At 40.0% G+C, this 20429-nt stretch overlaps 1 protein-coding gene across 1 annotated transcript in view; it reads right to left on the bottom strand.

Moving 5' to 3' along the window:
• Positions 1-15044: 15044 nt before the first annotated feature.
• LOC124285514 (LIM and calponin homology domains-containing protein 1-like) overlaps positions 15045-20429 on the bottom strand; it is a 162202-nt gene continuing 156817 nt past the window's right edge. Inside the window, 1 exon segment of the mRNA XM_046721755.1 lies at positions 15045-19927. Within this exon segment, the coding sequence (XP_046577711.1) occupies positions 19902-19927 (26 nt within the window). The 3' untranslated portion in view covers positions 15045-19901.

The following is a 20429-nucleotide window of genomic DNA, read 5'->3' as shown; positions in this document are numbered from 1 at the left end:
AGTAAGAGATTTCCTGTCATACATAATTCTACCACAGCGCAAACACGACAATGCCCTATTTTGGGAGTGACACCATATAAAGAATGACTTCCTGAAGGCGAATGTTGACACTCTGCATAATTACACCGTGTATGATGCGCATTATGACATTTTGACATTTATTTGTTTGTTTGCTGGTGATCGACTTAATCGACGAAATTAAAATTACAGCAGCCATTCACTTATTTATAACCATGGTAAACGTGTTTTTTTCAATTGTTTTTGCGTCTGTGTTAGTTTGTTTTTAAAGTCTTAAACAGCAATATGACCGCGACCTGTAAACAATCACTGATAGTATCAGACGTGGAATCTCACACTGAGGCATTGCGTGCCAGTCTTGATGGAAGGCTTGTTCCAGGCAGTAGCATATTGTTATTGGAGGATGTCTCTGGCGTAATCTGCGACCCATAATGTCCCAAACGTCTCTATGGAATTGAGATCTGGACTTCTGGGGGGCAAGGTAGTGTTGCTCGGGGTCTTGACATAAGAAATCACCAACGGCACGTGAACGATATGGTCTAGAATTATCGTCCGTGAAGACGAGCTTTAAGTTCTGAAAATGGTCATTGAAATGTGGAACAACAACCCTGTCTAGGATGTCAGTGTTGTTTCGTTGTCCATTGAGATTTATTTCTGTAGTCACAAGGGAAAGATTACAAGATTATAATAAACTAGATGAAACGATAAATCGATCCACTACGGACAAATGTTGGTGGAAATTAGTCAATGATTACGTGAAGAGAAATAAAAACAACTATATTTTTCCGCCGTTGATTTTCAATGATTTCGTAAGCGATGATTTACAAGATATAACTGATTCTCTAAATGATTATTTCACTCTGCAGTCGCGAGTAGAAAATCCGGATTCAACACCCACCAATACCAATATAAAGACAATCAATAGTCTATCAGAAATTAATCTTATTAACAGTGAAGTATATGATATCTTAATGAGTGTTAATGCTGTGAAAGCAACCAGCCCCGACGGCATTGGAAATAGAATTCTTAAATTAATCGCTGTCAGTATTTCACCCCCTTTTAACGGGACTTTTTAATCTATCACTTCAACAACGAGTATTCCCGGCAGTTTGGAAAGAAGCAAGCGTTATACCGATTCACAAAAAGGGAAGTGTAAATGATTGTACAAATTACAGACAAGTAGCCTTAACTAGTTGTGTATCTAAAATATTTGAGCGATGTATATTCAAACATGTTTTCAACTATCTTAGAGGCAATAACATCTTATCCAATTTACAGTCAGGTTTCATCCCAGGGGGACTCTTGCGTGAATCAGTTGACATATTTGTATTATTTCATAGCCAAGGCAATGGACGAAGGTAAGGAAATACGTGAAGTATTTTGCGATATCAGCAAAGCTTTTGATCGAGTATGGCACAAAGGTCTCGTGCAAAAGCTAAAATCATGTGGAATCGATGGTTCACTATTACAATGGTTTAAAAGTTATTTAGAATATCGATCCCAGCGTGTAGTCATAAATGGTTATAGTTCTAATATTAAACCGGTAAAAGCTGGCGTCCCGCAGGGTTCTGTTCTAGGACCACTTCTGTTTTTGGTCTACATAAATGATATTGCTGAAGGCAGTGACAGTAATATACGATTATTTGCAGATGATACTTCTATCTATGTAATAATAGATGACCCTTACGTAGAGGCGTTTAGTCTCAATAATGATCTACTAAAAATAGCAAACTGGGCAAAAACCTGGAAAATCGATTTCAACCCATCTAAAACTAAAACAGTCTTATTCAGTAGGAAATCAAATTCAAATCCTCACCCAAGCTTGTTTTTCAACGACGTTCGAATTGAAGAAACTTTGAGCCATAAACATTTAGGTATAACTCTTCAAAACGATTGTACATGGGATATACATATAAACGATATCGTTAAGAGAGTCAGCCCCATGATATATTGCTTAAGAAGCCTTAAATATCAACTAACGACAAACACCCAGAATCGTATGTATTCGTCGTTTATACTTCCGATCTTTGACTACTAAAGCCATATTTATGACAATTGCACTTAGACGCGTTACGTACGATATGTGGAGCTGTTCGCGGCACCAGTCACGATAAAATCTACGCTAAAACATCCTCTGTTTCTCTTCGCGAAAGAAGAAGAATAGCTAAACTAATCACATTTTTCAAAATGTATCGTAACAGATTACCCCACTATCTAAACGAACTCGTCCCTCCCTTCGTCTCTCAAGTCAGTAACTATCCCTTACGTAACGCATCGCATTTGCTCTATATGACAATTCATTTCTACCGGACGCTGTAAGTTTATGGAATGCTTTACCGCAAAATATTAAACCTCTTACAGACATCAATGATTTTAAATCTACTTTAAGTCATAGAGCTAAAGACATTCATTTCGATCCAAATATAGGTTCAAGAGTTTGTCAAATCCTCCACTGTACCTTAAGGTTAGGATGTAGCGATCTCAACGCTGACAAACACAACAGACATATATCAGAGAGAGCAGATTGTTTGTGTGGCCACCCTACTGAAGATGCACGTCATTATTTCTTTGTATGTCCAAGATTTGATGCTGAAAGAATAAATAAATTTTATTATACCAATGGCTTTTCATTAGAAACAATCTTATACGGAACGTCTTCCATGGACCCACAAATTCAATCACATATCTTAAAATCAGTCCATCTATTTATGATTGAAACTAGGCGCTTTAACTGAGCAAGTCATACACTAAAACCTATAATTCTCAAAGCTATACTACTATGGATCCCGACTGCAGATGCCATGAATGCATACAACCATCATGATTTTAAGTTTCCGACTACTTGTCATACCATCTACTTTCATTTTAGATAGCATCTTTTCTTGTCATGATACTGTTTCATATATCTATGTATATTGGAGCGGTCTTCATATAAGTTCTTTCGAGCTTGTTGACCAATCCAGATCATGAAAATTCTGTCTTTGCTTTTTCATGAAATAAATATTTTTAAACCACAAGATTACAGTGATTTGAGAGATACCACCACACCATCAATGAAACCTTGCCAACGCTACTTGCTCAAAGATAGTCAGTTGTGCATTTTCCTGTTTTAACATGGTACTTGAAATGAACAGATGAAGTCTGAGTCTTATTCTGAGAAGGGTTGTATCCTGTTTGGGAAGTGTCGACCTCAAGGCTGGCGGCCCTTAATGCCAATAGTGAGGTGATGTGTTGTGGCCTGCTGGCGCTTTCTGGTGTCAGGCAATAACCCTCAATGACATGCCAGTATTCCGCATACCATTAGTGTGCCATCTTTGATCAGTTGTCAGTTGAGGAGACCTCATCTTTGCTTGTCAAGCATGAAATCAATTTATTTTCAAAGTTATCAAACTGTAAGAACAGTTTACTGAAACTTGGTGTTTGCTTAATAACGGCCACACCTATTGAACGTGGCTATATGGGAGTTAAAAATCATAGGCGTTGCGATACTTCTTTCCATGTGTATATTTGTTAATAATTATTCTGTAAACATATGTAGCTCTCTACACTAGGGATAGTGTTTGCTAACATAAGTAGTCAGTTATAGGCATAGAATGACGAATTCTCCACGATACGCCATGACCTGAACTTGTCTTCATGCAGATCCAAATGGGACAAGAAAACTCATAACGTTATCGACATATCCCTGGACGGCCAAAATGTTTTCGGCCATCTTTGAATCGGATATAATAACTGAATGCTATCTCGACAAATTACTATTTTGTTTTACCAAATATTGTGCAACTACGGCTATTGATGTTCATCGCACCCACAATTCAACAGTCTGTTCATTAAGATACTGTCTTGGGCGTTAGCATGAGCTTACCTCCAGCACCCTATGTCGTGTCATACAGTTGGGACGCAGGTCAAGCGTCCAGAGGGAAGGGCGTTCTGACTCCGGTACTGTATTCATTACAGTCAGTCCTTCAGAACTCTCATTCCATCTTAATAAACTGCCTTAATTCCGAGGAGATGACGTCAACATTTATTCCATGAATTAAGCTTGAAAGTCTTGTGTGAAGAATAATCAGATAACATGTGATACCTTCGCTAAATGACTGACACATTTCTGATATTTTTACAAATGATGTCTATATTCTAGTCAATGTTCTCATAGAAAACTCTCTATACTAATACCGGTATCTGCCTACACATTTTCTGTTACTTTGACTTACGTCACTGCCTATGATGCAAAGAAGCCAGATTTTTGCATTTCGTTCTCAGTAATTTCCAGGCAGTGAAGTATAGGTTCGTGGCATTTTCGAAAACTAGATCCGGACTAGGTTGATGTACAAGGTCACAAAGAAGTGGTCATTTTAGCAGTTCTTCCAAAAGTCGGGATAGGAGTCTGGGAAGTTATTATGGGGATTTCTTCATTTCTACCAAAGTACAGATTTCTTGTGTCTGGTGTTCCTTCACATGAGCTCCCAAACCCTGGACTGTAGCTTCAGTAAAGAGGCCAATGAGGATGGTCCAGGGGAAAACCTGACCACACATGTTCCCGATTTGAGTCTATCTACTGTTTTGAACAGTAGCCTTGTTCAATATGTCATATCTTGAAGGGGACACCGCCCTCTTGGAGATATCCACCATGTGAATGACTGTTTCGTTTGGAATAAAGGTTTAACATCTGGAGTAACTGTTGCGGTCCCGAATAGAGATCCCATACATATCTCAAATCAAGGCCTGATATATACAATGCACTGTGTTGGCGTGAGTTCTGGCTTATCTAAGTGAATCAGAAATCACAGGTGTGTCATACCTCGTTAGGATGAGAAAGCCACTATAACTCGGTGCGCCTAGTGGCAGCAAGAGTTGTATACTCCCCAGGGAGTTGAGATTGCTAATACGATCTGCAGTTGATATTGACATCCAATGGTCGAGGGGAAAAAATACCAGCGCCTTGAGCATGCACTAGTGCGTGGATATGTGCGCTATATAAATATCCTATAATAATATAATAATACCTTGAGACAGGAGTGCTGGTCTCTAACTAGTAGATTCTTGATTGACAGAGAGAAGATATCGTGTGTTGATCGAAAAGAACATTTTGATTGGTTAATAGCATAGATATACAGGATGCCTGTCTCCCTGACGACAAGCTGAGCCAAGGTTTTTGACATATTCCATCTTAAACTTTGGTGGAGGTATTAGAAATCTACAAGTTGGAAAATGACACTTTTTATGGATGACAACTTCCAACCGGACCACCTCAACCTGCAACACCAAGCAGTACAGCTCACCATGGAAACAGAAAGCCACCGCCAATTACCCTTCCTCGATGTTCAACTCGACCATAGTTCATGACATCATCCACACTACCGTCTACCACAAACCCCCTCACACGGACCAGTACGTCCCTTACATGATAAACTACCATCATCAGGCCAAACAAGCCAGCATTGCCACCCTCACCCGAGGAGTCATGGCCATCTGCATTTCGGACAGTCTCAGCGATAATATTCAGTATCTCAACCCTTATCACCCTCAGTGGATATCTCAAAATCCCTCGCTAACCAGCAAAAGGTTCCCGTTTCCAAACCAGCCCAGACATCAATGCTCATCAGCATCCCACACCAAGGCCTCACCAGTCACCAGATCAGCAGACAGCTGTCCACAATAGCCAACATAGACGTCACTTTAACTTCCGATAGAACACTGGAAAACATGTTAAATGCCAACAGTAAAGGTCACACACTCCCCACCAAACCCCAGGATATGTGTGCATGAAATATCATGCAACTGTAACGACAATTACATTGGAGAGATTTAACCGACCACATCCACCAGAATAAAAGAAAACAATACCTGTGTTGAAACATGTCATGAAATCTGCCCTTTCGGAAATCTCAAAAAGATTCCGGATTTCCATGTTTCCTGGCCACAAAGAAAGATGAACAGAGACCAAGGCATCTACCTTCCATTGTGTCCTGTGTCACATCATCCTCCACTATGCGCCTGTTGAATGCTAGTGTCACAATAGCCAGCTCCTTGTCATCCCCTCACCTTCAGTAAATCAAACTCCTGTTAACACTCTTCATCATTATATTATTATCTTAAAGCATTATTCCTATCCCATTAGCTTCTTTGGCATTCTAGAAGTAGAGGAGATGAAGAAATGAGAATTTTTTATGGATATACAGCTTGTCTTGCTTGACAATGACATTAGAATCTTTGTCGAAACGTCGCATATGCAGAATAAAGAAGTTTGCTATCCAGAAAATTGTCCTCATTCTTCGTTCCCATTGGCTTTGTCGTTATATTGTTAGCTCTGTACATTAATCATATCCCGTTGGCTTAGAGTCGTTATAGTGTTAACTTTGTACATCAGTCACATCCCATTGGCTTTGTCGTTATAGTGTAAGTTTTGTACATTAATCTCACGTTGTTTCGTGTAAACATATCATGATATGAATATATATTCACACACTTAACATCCTACTGATGAAAAAAGAAGGTCTGAAACGTCATGATAAAGAATAAAAGATGTTGCTATCCCTGAAAAAGGTATCCTGTATTTATGATCAATCTCATTTCGGAAGAAATAATGGAGAACAAAACCTGTTTGCATCAACCCGAGAAGGTCGTAGACAGTAAAACATTGGTGAAACCCTGTTCGGCAGCGTTTTCTGTCTCCTCGAGCACCTGATCTATAACCTCAGCAATAGACCGATCCAGTCTGTCAATCAAAACTGGCGCATGCGTCAAATTTGGCCAATCAGCAGGCCAGGCGCGCTGTGTGGATTTGTCGGACTTATTTCCGGGGGTCAAACGGTGCCTCCGAAGCGATGTGCTTCGAATTATGCCATTTACACTCGCTATATTTATTACATATTGCTGCGATTTGATGTGTACCTTTAACAAACCATTACGGTCAAGACAACACAAATGGAGGCGGATCAAGAAACGCGATAGGCCTAACGATCAGTTAAATGTCTGCACCGTCGTTCAGGAAACCTACATCTGCCTGCTGATGAGAATTTGCACGAATTTCCACACTTTTGCACATGTGCAAAATCATTACCAACTGATGACAACAAATAGCAGTTTCAGAAGTTGCAAGTGTTATAAACACGGACAATTATCGTAACTACAATTTTGTTTTTGCTTAACGTGTTTAGTCACTACTAGGCATTGAGTTGGTACGCCATAAAGCTCAAATGAGACAGGCGAGAAAGCCGTGACACAATGTAAACAAATCTCCATTTCGGTTACGGTCAACCGAAATAGCAAAACTTGTAACATGAAAGAACAATGTGGCGGATATTGTCCCCTTCGTTCTTAGATATTCTTCAATTTGTCATACATTTTAGGATGTTTTAAATTTCATAAGCACAATCTGAAGGCCTACAGTATCTTGTTAACAGAGCAAAATATTCCAGGAGTAATATTTTTTATTCAAACGGAAATATTGTCAGTGTCAGCAGTTGCCTATCATGCAATATCCAAGTATCAAACTTAATTCATATGAGTGCCTATAAAACCATCAAACTTAATTCATATGAGTGCCTATAAAACCATGCTTTAAATATTTCAGCTTTTTTATAAAGAGTTGCATGGGACTTTGAATTGAATTACCTTCCTCCATGTTGATCGAATACGAAAACTTTGTGAGAAGAATAGTGATCGACTTTCTGGAGTATTGAACGGAGTGAAATAAAGTGTATATCTTAATTATGAGAACATTATTAGAAGTTTTGTTACCACATAAATGATTCACATATAATGGTACATTTTAGGAGTAATATTACAACTGTAATTTTGATTAATTCACTGGAAATGATAGCAAGGTATGTTTTAAGAATCTTGCTTTTTTTTGGCAAACGTGGAAGGGTAATACAATTAATAATAATCTTATCAATAATAAATAATTATTTAATTGATTGACATATCAGATTATTATGATTTTAAGGCAGAACTAGGCAAACAAACACCATACATATCATGGCAGGACAATCACTTGGTATTAACTTAGTTTCTTGGCTCCTGCTTTTAGATGTTTTTTTCAAATACTACATTTACTAATAAGATAATTCTGAAAGTGATTGCTAGTATCATAACTCATTAAAGTTATTTCAACATCCAGAGAATTTGAAAAAGCAAAGGCTACGTTTTGGTCAAACCCTGGTCATGCATTATCCAGTCCTGCAGGGCCTAGATTTTCGAAGCTCTCTTAACGCGTAGATAGTCGGAAGTGCCATGCATTAACATTAACTTACGACTATCTAAGCGCTATTGTATTGACTAAAAGCTTTGAACATAGGATATATTCTTTGCACCTTATTTACACTAGTAGTTGGCAGTTAAACGTCTCTGATGAAAAAACAATAGATCTACATTTGTATTTTGTGTAACATTCTATTTCAATGCTAGTTAATTGTTCGGATAACTGTGGATCCTCTGTTCCAAGATTTTGCATCACATGTTTCCTATTTCTTGAAGATGGCGTAGCTAGTGTACAGGTGCAGACTGTATCTTGGATCTTTTTTGTGTTCTGATGCTGTGACATACCTGTACATAAACGCTGGCAGTTCATTAAGTCCAGTATTGTGGAAGTTTGTATGTAAATTAGGATTCAACAACAAAGTACATATAGAAAAGTAAAATAGAAATGATTAAAAAAATGATTTCCTTATATTCAGTGTCAGTTTATCATGGTGTAAAGATTTTGAAGAGAGAAACTTTACTGAGAATTGCTGCAGATCAGCTGTTAAATATTTGCGTCTGGGTATGTCCAGATCTAGATACATCCATGGAAACATACTGTTTACAAGCCCAATTACGTTTACAGATTTCCAAATGTGATTGATTTGTTTACATTAATTATATACAGACAAATAAGATGCATGAAATAGTACACGGGAAATATTTTCTGCTTTTTATTTACCATTCTCTTAATTCATTAAAAGATAAAAACCCATGTTTTCAGATTATTGAACTAAATTTGAACAACGCCAACGGATAAGTAAAGCGCCACGCGCAGTGTTGATTATCTATTTATAGATATCAAAACGATCTGCAACATGAACATGTGGTTGTGTTCACGAGTTTTATAAAATTATAAACTCAAACAACAAAATTTCAGTTACCCTTCCCCTGCTAATATCTGTGACGGAGGTGAATTGCCAGATAGATTAATTGATTCGAAAGAAACTACGCTTCCTACAGTCTCAGCAGCTAGTCGAGACGATTTTTCATCGGGCATTTAACTCATTTTCACTCGCCGGCTGCAATCTGCCAGCTATAATATATTAAAAATCACATACGTATAACTTGCCTCTTTAAATAACATTCACAAACGACGGATACCAAAGTATCACAAGCAGAATTCATCAACAACGTTCGCAATCGCGTAACGTTTCGCCGGCGGTGACGCCATTGTGATTAGTCAGTGGTTGTACCCCATAACGTCAAAAACGAAGTGGGCGGGGCTTATCGGCCGGGACTGGATCGGTCTATTAGATCCAAGATGGACTTATTCATAGTTTCCTTGATGCGATCTGGTGGAACGTCACCATTGCTAAGTCTCATTCAAGTAATCAATGGAGGTTGTTGTGGCTGTATATGAAGCTGAACAAAAGGGATCGCTATTGAGTACGTCGAAGCCATGGTAGATCGTAAGGTGGTCGAAGAGCCCATGCGGGAATGGTATGGCTGTCGGTTTGAACCCTCATAGAAGAAGATAAGTGCGAGCAGTTTGATCGGTCCGTGTGGTGGCACTTGTCTCAACGGAGACCGTTTAGGACCACTACGGGTAGAAGGATGGTGTGGTGATTCTGCACTGCGGCTGCCAGAGTCGTATATGTTGATGTGGAATGTTCCTGACACTTCTAGATTGTTTGATTGAGTGGTTGACATTGCTAGGAAATCATGGAGACGGGCCAGTTGAAGATGAGTGAGTGAGTATGGTTTTACGCCATTTTTAGCAATATTCCAGCAATATCAAGGCACCAGAAATGGGCTTCACCAAGACACAATATACCCATGTCGGAAATCAAACCCGGATCTTCGAGCGTCAAGGTGAAGTTCATCTGTTCTCAATATTTTGTATGGCCCCATGAGAGTCCAGAATTTCAGATTAACCAAACAGATTACGAATTGTGGACCTGGGAATGTCACACAGTCTTCCTGTAGTGCTTGTGCCAACTGTTGGAGGTTCTGGTGGTGTTGCTGACTTAATCGCGGACGTTGATCAGGAGCATGACATTAATGTTTGATTGGGGTTGGATATGGAGGCACAGAAGGCCATGTCATTACTCAAAAGGGCTGTTGTCAGTCTTGCCGTGCGAGGTTGTCGGATTGAAAACGTTTGCTTGATGCATAATGGGATGGGTGTGGGGCCGAAGAATTTCAACTGTGTAACATTGTGCCGTTAAATTGCCATGGGCGTGTACCAAGTCTCTTGAACTACCAGTATGGGAGATGACGGTCTACATCATTACACTCGTGCCACCAAACCTGTCCACTTCCTGTATGCATTAACGTTCCCAACGACGACTGTAAACACAACGTTTACCGTCTGTACGGAGAAGCAGATGCGGGGTATCTTTTTGTCTCAAAGACGCAAAGCAACCTGATTAGAATGGACACTTTACCATTACAAATACCTAGTACAGACACCCGTGAAGGTGCGGGTTAGAATTGATCTTCAGTAACCCATGCTTGTCGTACGAGGCGACTAACGGGTTCGGGTGGTCAGGCTCGCTGGCGGGGATGACACATTTCATCGTATCCCAATTGCGTAGATCGATGTTCATGCTGTTGATCCCTGGATTGTCTGGTCCAGACCCGATTATTAACAGACCGCCGCCATATAGCTGGACTATTGCTGAGTGCGGCGTAAAGCTAAACTCGCTCACTCACCTAGTACAGAGACTGTGAGACCTTTCCAGTGCCGACTTTTTGTGTTTCACAGTATCAGCATTATACCTCCTACTTATGTTGAGGTAATCTGACATGCGACAGAGATACACCTGGAAAAAGGTTAAGAACCTCGGTAATTTTGCAAAGTTGTACGTTTTGACCAACATCAGTAGTGTGCACGCGCAGTACGTTGGTAAAGCTGCATGGGTTTCTGTAAGATCATGTCCTGACTACAAGGCAAGAAAGTCGGTTTACTTCAACGTTTTAAGAATGGACATAGCACAACACACAACTCATCTGGTTTAGCTCAAAATGATATCTGTTACAAGTATGGAGCCAGAGAGATGAGGCAAGATGACGTGTATGTGATCTGACAAAAAACGTTTATTTGTAACTGGAAACGGTGTACAATCAATATTTAGTGTAACCTCCATGTGCGTGTAGAGTAGCTGCCTGTACCCTATGTCGCAAACACAAGTCAGTCATCGTATCCGTTGCACAGGAAACTGTCAAAAAGCTGCTTCCAGCTCACGCAGATTTTGAACAGGTGATACACGTGCTTGTATCCCTCTAGATAATGTCCCGAATATGCTTCAGGACATTCAGGTCTGGACTCATGTCGGGCCACGGAAGGTGAGGCACTACATTATTCTAAATGAAAGGTGTCACTGCGCGAGAAAGATGGGATTAGCGTTGGCATCCATAAATACAGATCTTAGCAAGAGGAAAATTATCAAAATAAGGGACAATAACTGGATCCAGCACTTCCTAGATATACTGATCCTCCGTCAAATTCCCACGCATTGTCAGCGTCCAGAAGGGTCCATTAGTTACACGAAGAAGGAATCGTCTTTCATCAGGCCAATTGATTCTCCTCAAAGTCCTCAAGTTTTCATCAAACTAAACGTGCTTGCTGGTGACGATCGCTCTAAAGAGGACGTTTGATTACCATTCTAGAATTTGTACTCGACTCACCTTAGGTGATTCCGGACTGTTCTCGAAGAGACCCGGCAGAATGGTAACCAGTGGTGCTTCAGTTAGTGCTTGTGGCGAATGGTTGTCGAGTGAGCCTCAATAGAGCCTTGTCTTCACGATCTGGGTCGTCCAGAACGTGGGCTATCCTTCACCTCAGTGGTCTCTGTGAATTTTCTGCCCCAACGACTGACAACAGTTACTGTCTTGTGGACATTCATTAACGAACCAATTGCCTTAAAGGACATACCGGAGTTACGCATTCCAATAGTTTGCCATCTCTGGCCATCTGATAATCTTCCAGAAATTGAACACAGTTCTGTTTGCGGTCTGTTATGGGTGCTTAACGTTTCCCCCAGGTGTATAGACCCGTGAAGATCCGTTTAGAATTGATCTTCAGTAACCCATGCTTGACGTAAGAGGCGACTAATAACTGGGTCAGGCTCGCTGAATCGTATCCCAGTTGCGTAGATCGATTGCTCATGCTGTTGATCACTGGATTGTCTGGCCCAGACTCGATTATTTACAGACCGCCGCCATATAGCTGGAATATTGCTGCGTAAAACTAAACTCACTCACTCACCCCGTGTGTACACTTGCAATAACAAACTCATTGAAGCACATGGTACCATGCAGTTTTGTATAAGTTTGTTGGGGTAATAATAGGATCTCATTCATTGTTGGGGTAATAATAGGATCTCATTCATTGTTGGGGTTATAATAGGATCTCATTCATTGTTGGGGTAATAATAGGATCTCATTCATTGTTGGGGTAATAATAGGATCTCAATCATTGTTGGGGTAATAATAGGATCTCATTGTTAATAATAGGGGTTATAATAGGATCTCATCATTGTTGGGGTAATAATAGGATCTCATTCATTGTTGGGGTAATAATAGGATCTCATTCATTGTTGGGGTAATAATAGGATCTCATTCATTGTTGGGGTAATAATAGGATCTCATTCATTGTTGGGGTAATAATAGGATCTCATTCATTGTTGGGGTAATAATAGGATCTCATTCATTGTTGGGGTAATAATAGGATCTCATTCATTGTTGGGGTAATAATAGGATCTCATTCATTGTTGGGGTAATAATAGGATCTCATTCATTGTTGGGGTAATAATAGGATCTCATTCATTGGATCTCATTCATTGTTGGGGTAATAATAGGATCTCATTCATTGTTGGGGTAATAATAGGATCTCATTCATTGTTGGGGTAATAATAGGATCCCATTCATTGTTGGGGTAATAATAGGATCTCATTCATTGTTTTATAATAGGATCTCATTCATTGTTTGGGTAATAATAGGATCTCATTCATTGTTGGGGTAATAATAGGATCTCATTCATTGTTGGGGTAATAATAGGATCTGATTCATTTTTGGATAGGTAATAATAGGATCTCACTTGTGAAAGAGGCATTCATGTTCCACTACGGACTACCAGTTCCTTATGCATTAGCTTATGTACCTATGGTGTAACCGGTGATAACAATGTCATAATTATTTATATTGATGGATAAACAGTTTGAATAGGTTATATCAAATACTTGTCAAAAAAACATGCGATCATATTCACCTGTGTAGAATTCAAAGGTAGTTAGTTGTTCATTTAAGTCCATGTAAGTTTTGGTTTTCACTCCTCTCACCTTAGCTAAGCCATATTTTATATTGATGCAAGGTCATTCCAGTCTTTTGTTTATGAGGCAAAAACAGTGAATGGACATCTTGTTGTATAAAAGTAATTATATACTGAACAAAAAAAGAAACCATGTTACTTTATGTCCCTAACATACCCATATGGAACAAAGTGGGTTGCAAGTGGATAAATCTGGTTTAGGGACGTGATGAGTGAGTGAGTGAGTGAGTTTAGTTTCCAGCTATATGGCTGTAAATAATCGAAGCAATATTCCAGCAATATCACGGGAACCGGGACACCAGAAATGGACTTCTTATCACAAGATAGTCGCTTGTGCCCATGTGGGGAATCGAACCGGGTTTGGTTTAGGGACGGATGAGTGAGTGAGAGTGAGTGAAGCTAAGTTTAGTTTTACGCGCTTTAACCAATATTCCAGCTAGGCTACCCTACGGAGGGGACACCAGAAATAGACTTAACACTTTGTGCCCATGTGGGGAATCGAACCCGGGTTTGTGATGAGCTTAAACTGAAACAGGATTGAGCTTACACTGAAACAGGTGTGCTTGGTGCACCCTCCAGTCAACAGGAGCGAGATGGGATCACTTTTTTATTTCACATGGACTTGTCATCTGTATTGGAGCTTGTTCAGTGCCATGTCAATACCTGCATTTTGCAGAAAATTCCATGTCAAAACAGCCGTGTGTGGAGTCGCACCGCCATGTTGGAACTGGAAGCCTGGACTATGAGCAGCCATGAGCAGCACCTGCTCCGGGACAACAACCGGTCATGATACCCGCTGCATTGAGGTTCCCACGAATTACGAGACGACGTGAGTGCACATTCCTGCAGAAAGCTCCCGAAGCCATTACATTATGGCCACTTAAATCGATCAACTTCTTCTACGTAACGCTGGGCACTCTTCCATTGCCAAATCAGTGTAAAATGTAATTCATCGCTAAACACAACCCTCTTCCATTGTCCCTGGTGCAATTGTGCCCAGAGTGGAGGTCCATAACAGTTTGCTGGTGTCACAATCAGCCCCAAGTCGGGTGCAAAAATGGGCAGCAAGGAAGCAACCGGTTTGTAAACGGTTCCAAGACCCCTAAACTGTGCGATACTGGTTGACAATGAGGTTGTAAAACAATTATGCAAATCACGTAGCTGAATTTGGTTGTTCTCAGCATCTTACGTCACGCATTGAGATGCTGTACCCATTTGATGCACAATTGATGCTAAGGTTGTGAATTGTCAACTGCTCTTCACAGCCAGTAGCATGCCATTTGTAAGGCATGGCATGATAATTGTTTATCTCTCACGGATAGTTAACATGTTGTGTGTGTTCGCCGTCCCACCACGATACCGCTCGTGAAATGAGCAGATGCGTCACGTCACCCATATTAACTACCTTGTACCAGCCATTTTCAAAATAATTCAATTCTTCAAATGTGAAGTTTCTTTACTGTTCATGAGGCTGCTGAGCTATTGATAAACAATACAAGTCCCATCATCATCATTATTTCTTTATTGCTGCATATGGTGATATCAGCATATATCCTCAGCTTGTACTGTGTACTGTGTGATACATGATTCTAAACGTTAGTGTTGTACATAACCAGCATGGCGAATATATAGGTGCACCTCAACACCAGCTACCATGTGACAATCTAGACTCTCCAAGTGTACCCCACATGCTAGACTCATGTCACCCTATAGGTCACCTCAACACCAGCTACCATGTGACAATCTAGACTCTCCAAGTGTACCCCACATGCTAGACTCATGTCACCCTATAGGTCACCTCAACACCAGCTACCATGTGACAATCCAGACGTGCGTCTTCACACAGGTGCACCTCAAAACTACCTAACTTGTCACTAAACTGTCAAATGGTTTAAACAACAAATTCGTAACAAATTCATAATGCATAATCCAATTAACTTTAAAAACTTTAAAAAGACAATTGCTCTTAAAAGCTATGTACATGAACAAATTATTGCATTTTCTGTATGTTTCAATATAGAGATAATATCCTCTGTAGCAGCGTTGTGGACTCCCTGGTAGGTGACACTCGCCTTCCTCTACTGGAGGCAGACTGAACACTTTGAGACAGCATCCTGACTCCTCCACAACCTCATCTAATTATCACACCCATCTTTACATCTTCAGTAAGTAGTATGGGTGTACATGTGAACTTTAAAATACATGCACCATGACACACTTTCTGCAGATCTATGTTCTTATAAATAATCCAAACTTAACCATTTAAAAATGTAATAAATTAACTTCATGGAATCCTTCAAAAGTACAAAAATCAATAAACAGATACCAGTTTTTGCTTTGACTGGAATGTGTAACTAGTCCAAGTTCACACTTGTTCCACCCTAACAAGAGTTACACTGTCTGCAGCTACGCAACTACAAAATATAATAGTGATTACCAACTGAGAAACTGAACAGTCCATCAGATTTAAGAACATGTTATTCTCCAGGAAGAAGGACAAGCAGCTTTTGAAATCCACTGCAACATGTTGATGGAGATGTGGAAAACCCCTAATCCTACACAATGTAGTTTGAGATTCACATCTCATCTGTTTGTTCATTTGGTTTATTACAGTTTGAACATATGAAAGAAATAGCACAAACAAGTCATGTTTATTACCCTTATACAAGCCAACCCAGCTGTCACAAAATATGGAACCTGCTTTTTTACTCAATCTAAGATCCAAGTGTATCTATTCTTTCCACCAGGTGAGGGTACAAGGACTTTGGTAACACACACAATGAATTAGGTTGGTGGGTACACTTCATTTATTAGCTGTCACTAGTTCTTAATCATATCTACTTTGGCCTGTTTCTGTAACTCTCCAACAAAAGCTTAGTCATCCATGATGGAGCTCCACACATGATAACTGTCAACATCAAAACATGATCAGTGATTTGTAACAAATGTCTCTGACTTGAGACCAATACAATGATATACTTAATCCTGTCATTTTGGTCCCCAAAATAAACAACAACGATCACAACCAATCAGTAAAACTGATCGCGAGGACGTGGCCCGTCACAACCAATTGGTAAAACTGACCATGACAATTGGATGGACCTCCACAAGAAGACATATACCAAGTCATGCCAGTTTGGCTTAAGACAAGTTCCTTAGGCAGATATTACTTAAAACATATTGACAATAACAATTGCAGCCTCACAAATCCTCGATCAGAAACAAAGCATTTTCAACCAGATGTTCCTTTGCTTTCATAACCTCCAAGAAGAATTTGTCTTTGCCAGATGTACTCAGCTCATTCCCTACCAGGGAAGGACGAGAAGCTGACCTTGTTCTTAGAAGGTAACGGTCGTTCCACCATGTGACCAAAACATATTGGGTACATATGACATACAGCAGTTAATAACCGAGTACACTGTATATACAGCTACATGCATAATAAGTACTGTATTCCTTTATATTTTTACACCAAAAAATATATTCTTAGGTATGAAAATACATGCCCAGCATAAATGACAATTCACTGAAAGTAAAATAAATCTGATTAATATGTACAGCAAAAGGCAACATGGTTTGCATACTCCAATCTACTGTCAGACTTGTATGAAGTAAAATATAATATGCATTCATTTATGATTGACAAAGAATTCCTGTGTCTTCCATCTTCAGAGTATCATTCTAAACTAGAAGCCAAATTCTTAAATGCACAATTGAAAGCCCAGTGTGTATGTATTGTTTGTATTATGGATGGTACATATATATGTATGTAGGTGCTGAGGTACAGGCAGTAATCTACAATATATACACAAAGGATCCATCCACAGACACCATTTCTGTATTCTCAAAGCCAATTGTAGGCACAAGTATCGCAATATCCTGTTATGCTCCCATTTCAACCAATATACTCCAGTTACACAAACAAATGTGCCACCAGACATTCTCCACTTAGACAATCCACACAGTGTAGCCTACATACTGACTGATACATGGACCAATGTGCCACCAGACTTCTCCACTCAGACACACAATCCACACAGTGTAGCCTACATACTGACTGATACATGGACCAATGTGCCACCAGACTTCTCCACTCAGACACACAATCCACAGTGTAGCCTACATACTGATACATGGACCAATGTGCCACCAGACATTCTCCACTCAGACAATCCACACAGTGTAGCCTACATACTGATACATGGACCAATGTGCCACCAGACATTCTCCACTCAGACACACAATCCACTCAGTGTAGCCTACATACTGATACATGGACCAATGTGCCACCAGACATTCTCCACTCAGACACACAATCCACACAGTGTAGCCTACATACTGATACATGGACCAATGTGCCACCAGACATTCTCCACTCAGACACACAATCCACACAGTGTAGCCTACATACTGATACATGGACCAATGTGCCACCAGACTTCTCCACTCAGACACACAATCCACTCAGTGTAGCCTACATACTGATACATGGACCAATGTGCCACCAGACTTCTCCACTCAGACACACAATCCACTCAGTGTAGCCTACATACTGATACATGGACCAATGTGCCACCAGACTTATAGACTAGTGAAACAAAGAAAACAAAAACTGTAATGTGGAGGGCAATAAAATAAATCTAGAAACAATATTTCAAAGCAATTGTTGCAAAATCATAGTGATGACGTATCTTCTATGCATTCTGACTGTTATTGAAATACATGGATACTGTAAATAAACAAATCATGCTCTATCATTATAGCATGTAGAATATTGCAAAATATGTACATCCTATTTTTTATACATGGGCATGCCAACCAGCCAACTCTAACTTCTGTACCACTTGGTGCATTAAGTACACCTCTGTATCATCTGGTCATCAGGTACATTCCTGTATGATCTAGTCATCAGGTACACTCCTGTATCTTCTAGTCATCAGGTACACTCCTGTATCATCTAGTCATCAGGTACACTCCTGTATCATCTAGTCATCAGGTACACTCCTGTATCATCTGGTCATCAGGTACATTCCTGTATCATCTAGTCATCAGGTACACTCCTGTATCATCTAGTCATCAGGTACACTCCTGTATCATCTAGTCATCAGGTACACTCCTGTATCATCTAGTCATCAGGTACACTCCTGTACCACCTGGTGCATCAGGTACTCTCCTGTATCATCTAGTCATCAGGTACACTCCTGTACCATCTAGTCATCAGGTACACTCCTGTACCACCTGGTGCATCAGGTACGCTCCTGTATCATCTAGTCATCAGGTACACCCCAGTATCATCTAGTCATCAGGTACACTCCTGTACCACCTGGTGCATCAGGTACACTCCTGTATCATCTAGTCATCAGGTACACTCCTGTATCATCTAGTCATCAGGTACACTCCTGTATCATCTAGTCATCAGGTACACTCCTGTATCATCTAGTCATTAGGTACACTCCTGTATCATCTAGTCATCAGGTACACTCCTGTACCATCTAGTCATCAGGTACACTCCTGTACCACCTGGTGCATCAGGTACACTCTTGTATCATCTAGTCATCAGGTACACTCCTGTATCATCTAGTCATCAGGTACACTCCTGTATCATCTAGTCATCAGGTACACTCCTGTATCATCTAGTCATTAGGTACACTCCTGTATCATCTAGTCATCAGGTACACTCCTGTATCATCTGGTGCATCAGATTAACCATACCATGTTTCCATTCAGGTAACTGATTCATCAGGTACACCAATGCAATGTACAGTATTTACAATACTGGTTATGACCACTCAAGCTCCAATGTTATTCTACAAAGTTTATAACAGGAACTTAAGAAACAGCCATGTTATTCTTTTAGAGATTTATGAACAAAGAATTGCAGTTTTTTTCTCTCTAATCCATCCAGATTTACTGCAGTTAAATTTGTGGACTTCTATATGCAACAGAGAAACATTACAAGTGACTAACTCCACCCTTACACCCAGAGATAAGGAACAATCCATGATTACATCATATACTATACCCATATGATCTGGTAGCCGGAGAAAGCTAGGACAAAGTCAGACCAGCCAAGCATGCTGCACCATTGACGGCAAATACAGGGATACCTAGGTGTCTTCTGATGTTATCTGATTACATACAGAGTGTGTGGAACATTATGAGGACTATAATTGATTGTGTAGAACTCAGTGTCTAAATGGTGATGATTAACAGCTGCAGTATTGTAACCTTGGGAAGGATCATGACCCTTGGATGCAGGGACTCTCCATCGGGGCAACAGTCGTTCAGGTACATAGACAACTTCCCAGTGAAGACACAGTTTCTCTCTGGGAGTTATCAAGATAGTTGAGTCAAACTGCAACAGTTAAACTTTGCTGAATTTCAGGCCAGCTGCAATAAATCAAGGAAAACACATTACTAACATACTCCAATGTTTAGTACGGTCAGCAGTCTGAATGATCGTTAATTGTGTTTATTTTGTAACTTTTAACTGTTAAACAAGCACGCAACATCATTGTATTATTACTTAAATAGAAACGAAACGTAAAAGCATACAGAACTACATACTTACACATATATAAGAGAAAATACAAAACTTCACTGACATAACACAAACAAAAAAGGTATGTGGTATCAAACATGCATTAAAGAATAACAACTAAAGTGAACTTCCAATTACAGATCAATACAAAACGTTTAATAGAGTGACAGAGTAAGAATGTTGGAGCTACATGCCCTGCTCTGCTAGCCAGTACACATGCCACAGTCAGCCAGAAGGGTTAGATGCTATGGACATTGTTGGCACCACTCTGGACACTCAATTCGTCAAGGTTAAGAGAGTATGGAACAATGTAGGAAACTTCACATTGCTAAACTACTCTCCTTGCAGGAA

The sequence above is a fragment of the Haliotis rubra genome, unplaced genomic scaffold (genome assembly GCF_003918875.1).
Source record: "Haliotis rubra isolate DU_JTF1 unplaced genomic scaffold, ASM391887v1 Scf361, whole genome shotgun sequence".
NCBI classification, from domain to species: domain Eukaryota; kingdom Metazoa; phylum Mollusca; class Gastropoda; order Lepetellida; family Haliotidae; genus Haliotis; species Haliotis rubra.
The sequence above is the reverse complement of the archived record's forward strand: the minus strand, read 5'-3'. Positions and strand labels throughout refer to the sequence as shown.